The 3,294-nt window shown below is 36.3% G+C and overlaps 1 protein-coding gene across 2 annotated transcripts in view; it reads left to right on the top strand.

Annotated features, from left to right (window-relative positions):
* PDCD6IP (programmed cell death 6 interacting protein) overlaps positions 1-2,844 on the top strand; it is an 85,253-nt gene extending 82,409 nt beyond the window's left edge. The window contains exon 18 of one of the 2 annotated variants that reach the window (XM_006876588.1): positions 1,789-2,844. In XM_006876588.1, the coding sequence (XP_006876650.1) occupies positions 1,789-1,963 (175 nt within the window). In that variant the 3' untranslated portion in view covers positions 1,964-2,844. The remainder of the gene's footprint in view (positions 1-1,788) is intronic. The other variant, XM_006876587.1, reaches the window with a different exon arrangement.
* The last annotated feature ends 450 nt before the right edge of the window (positions 2,845-3,294 follow it).

Raw genomic sequence — 3,294 nt, 5'->3', positions numbered from 1 at the left:
ACTGGTTCTCCATTAGATAATTCATACATATTTCATTTTGTGACATTGATTGTAATTCCCCCAAGGTAGCAGTGCTCTTCCAACTTTCTCCCAATGTTTACCATTTCCATTCGTCCTTCTTTCCTATCCCTTTCTACTTTCTGTGCTTTGTTGTTATTGTTTGTTGTTATGGAGTGGAGTCGGAGTTGTTGTTTGTTTTTATGGAGTGGAGTCAGTTCCAACTCATAGCGACCCTGTACAGGGTTTCTGAGGCTATAAATCTTTACAGGAGCAGAAAGCCTCATCTTTCTCCCACAGAACAACTGGTAGTTTCGAACTGCTGACCTTGTGGTTCACAGCCTGATTCATAACCACTATACGCTACCAGAGCTGCTTATGTTTTTCCGTAGTCATCTTTATTAGGTGATTTTTTTGAATGCAGTTGTAGCAAGACTAATGAAATCCTGTTTATTTGTCTGGACTTGGAAATCTTGGCATTTTTATAAACTTTTAACAGAAATTTATTTAAATGTGGAAATAATGCTTTTTCCAAGATGAGTTTTCTTTGTGGTGATCTTTTATTCTAAAGAAACTCTAGACATTTCACTACGTTTTAAGATGTGCCCAAACACACTATCTTCCAGATAATAGAATTTTATAAACAGTAAATCTGTGTACATTGTAATGAATGTTGGAGTACTGATGTGGCACTATAAGATAAGCACTGGACTACTAACCACAAAGTTGGCAGTTTAAACTCACCATCCACGCCTCAGAAACCCTATAACGGTCATGATGAGTTGAAACTGACTCAGCGGCACTGAACAACAGTAACATGTTGGTATTGTTAGTGCTCTCGAGTCATATCTGACTCAGAGACCCTTTATAATGTTTCCAAGGAGCAGCTGATGGCTTTGAACTGCCAACCTTCTGATTTGCAGTCCTGTACTGATCCTGCAGTGCCATACCCAGAGTCCAACAATAACAACATTGTTGTTGTTAAGTACCGTGGAGTTGTTTCCCACTCAGTGACCCTGCACAGGGTTTCCGAGGCTGTAAATCTTTACTGGAGCAGAAAGCCTCATCTTTCTCCTGTGGAACCGCTGGTAGTTTCGAACTGCTGACCTTGAGGTTAGCAGCCCGATTCGTAACCACTACGCTACCAGAACAACATAGTAAATATTAAATCTTGTAAATAAGGGAATATATTTATATTATTTAAAATGAAGGGCTTCTTTTTTATTTCCTGAAGATATTTAAGGGAGTTTCAAAAAGTTGGTGGAAAATGTCATTGAAAAAGATAATGGAATTTTTAACAAACTTTTTGAAGTCCCCTCATTTAGATAGATAAATAGGTATTTGCAGTTAATATTAAAGTGTGTAGTATTGCTTTATTCAACAGTATTGTTTTCTGGATACTATTAAATATTTCAGTTATTAACAGCATAGGATTGCTTTTTGTAACAGTTATTTTGAAACAGCTCTTTTTTTCTCTCAACTGTTCTTTAAGAGTCCTGGTGTGGCTCCATGGGATAGGCACTCGACCCTCAAGGTCAATTTAAACTTCCAAGGTTGCTGGTTCAAACTCATCTGCCGCTCCTTGCAAATCCTATAGAGGGTTGCTGTGAGTCAGAACTGACTCAGTGGCATTTAACAACAATACAGCATTCTCTAACAGACTGCAAAATAGAGAAAATGACTTTCTTTTAAAAAACAACAACAGAAAACTGGTTTTAGAATAAGTATACTTCATTCTCTAATATTTGATTTATAATACGTTTCCTTCTTTTTGTCTCCTCTCCCCATCAGGTATTGCCAAATGCCCTTGCCCATGGGCTATAATCCTTATGCATACGGCCAGTATAATATGCCATATCCACCAGTGTATCACCAGAGCCCTGGACAGGCTCCCTTCCCAGGACCCCAGCAGCCTTCATACCCCTTCCCTCAGCCCCCACAGCAGTCATACTATCCACAGCAGTAATAGATCTGCCCAGAAGCTCAGCTGGTTCAGTTCAAAGGGAAAGAAAAACCAAAACTGCAATAAGTATACTAAACTCTCTGCTCTGGTTAATATAACGTAAGCTACTGTACTGAATGCAGTGTATAATTTCTGTCTGCGGCAAAAGGTGAAAAGCTACGCTATGCCCCAGTTCCTCATTTGATTGCACATGTGAGATTTTCTGCTGTTGCAGTATAAACCCTAGGTATAATAGGATCTGAAATAAATTACATTACCATTCACAAAAAATGAAAATGGGAAATTAAACCCACAAGAGAAATGTTTGAAACTAATATACTTTCTAAATAAGATATGGTTGGGACATGAGATGCTTATGTTTTAAGTACTGATATTCAGGAAAACTTAAGTTTTCTTACCCTCAGTTTATTGATTTGGTTTTATTTCTATTATGCTATTTTGAGTAATCAAGGCATTGTAAATCTTATAATTTAAAAATAAATCACTTCAGAACAGTTGTAATTGTTATGTTTTGTCATTATTCTCATTACTGTCTAATGTCTTCGTAGCATTAGTCTCTCATGTTGTATGTACATAAGTTTAACAGATGCTTAAATGCGTGAGTAGTGCAAGTTGATAGTCAGGCTCACGGAAAACCAAAACAATAGCACCCTAATTTATCTTTCAGATGCTGATTAGTGAAGTTTTGACATTTCTTTTCAAAAGTCTTATAATATGGAAAAAATACACAGTTGCTACCAAAGATTCTTCAAATAAATATAGAAACATGTATATTTAACATTTTATTGTTAGCTTCTCTAAGAAACTAATACAGACTCTGGTAATCTTTTATTTTTCATTATTCCTCTTAATCTGATTAAAATAAGTATATGTCACTGACAATACTGTCTGATGTAATGGAATTGTTTGGAAAACATTTAGCTGTACTCTCTACCTTTCTTCCACCTGCTGTCTTAACTTACTAACATTTAATGCACAATGTGTACGAATAGATCTGAACTCTTTCATTTTTATGTTACTAAAAGATTGGACTGTTTTATAATTCAGGGAGCACAGAAAACAGTGGTTGGGAGCATAATGCTGATTCTGGAATAGGCTGTGCATTTAACAATCATTGCTGTTAGGGTATATAATCAATGGCTAAGCCTCAGTAAAAATAGTGAAGACATGGATCATGGAATGAGAAAACAAGAAATGAGTGAGATGTCTACCACAGTGGGATCACTTCTATGTGAACGTCATTTGTGAACACAGTAGACATATGAGCAGATTGTCAATGAATCTGTTTATTTTTTGAGTTTTAATGCTAGCCTGTTCTTTCATTATTGTTTAGT

The sequence above is a fragment of the Chrysochloris asiatica genome, unplaced genomic scaffold (genome assembly GCF_000296735.1).
Source record: "Chrysochloris asiatica unplaced genomic scaffold, ChrAsi1.0 scaffold00393, whole genome shotgun sequence".
NCBI lineage: Eukaryota > Metazoa > Chordata > Mammalia > Afrosoricida > Chrysochloridae > Chrysochloris > Chrysochloris asiatica.
This window is presented reverse-complemented; position numbering and strand designations above follow the sequence as displayed.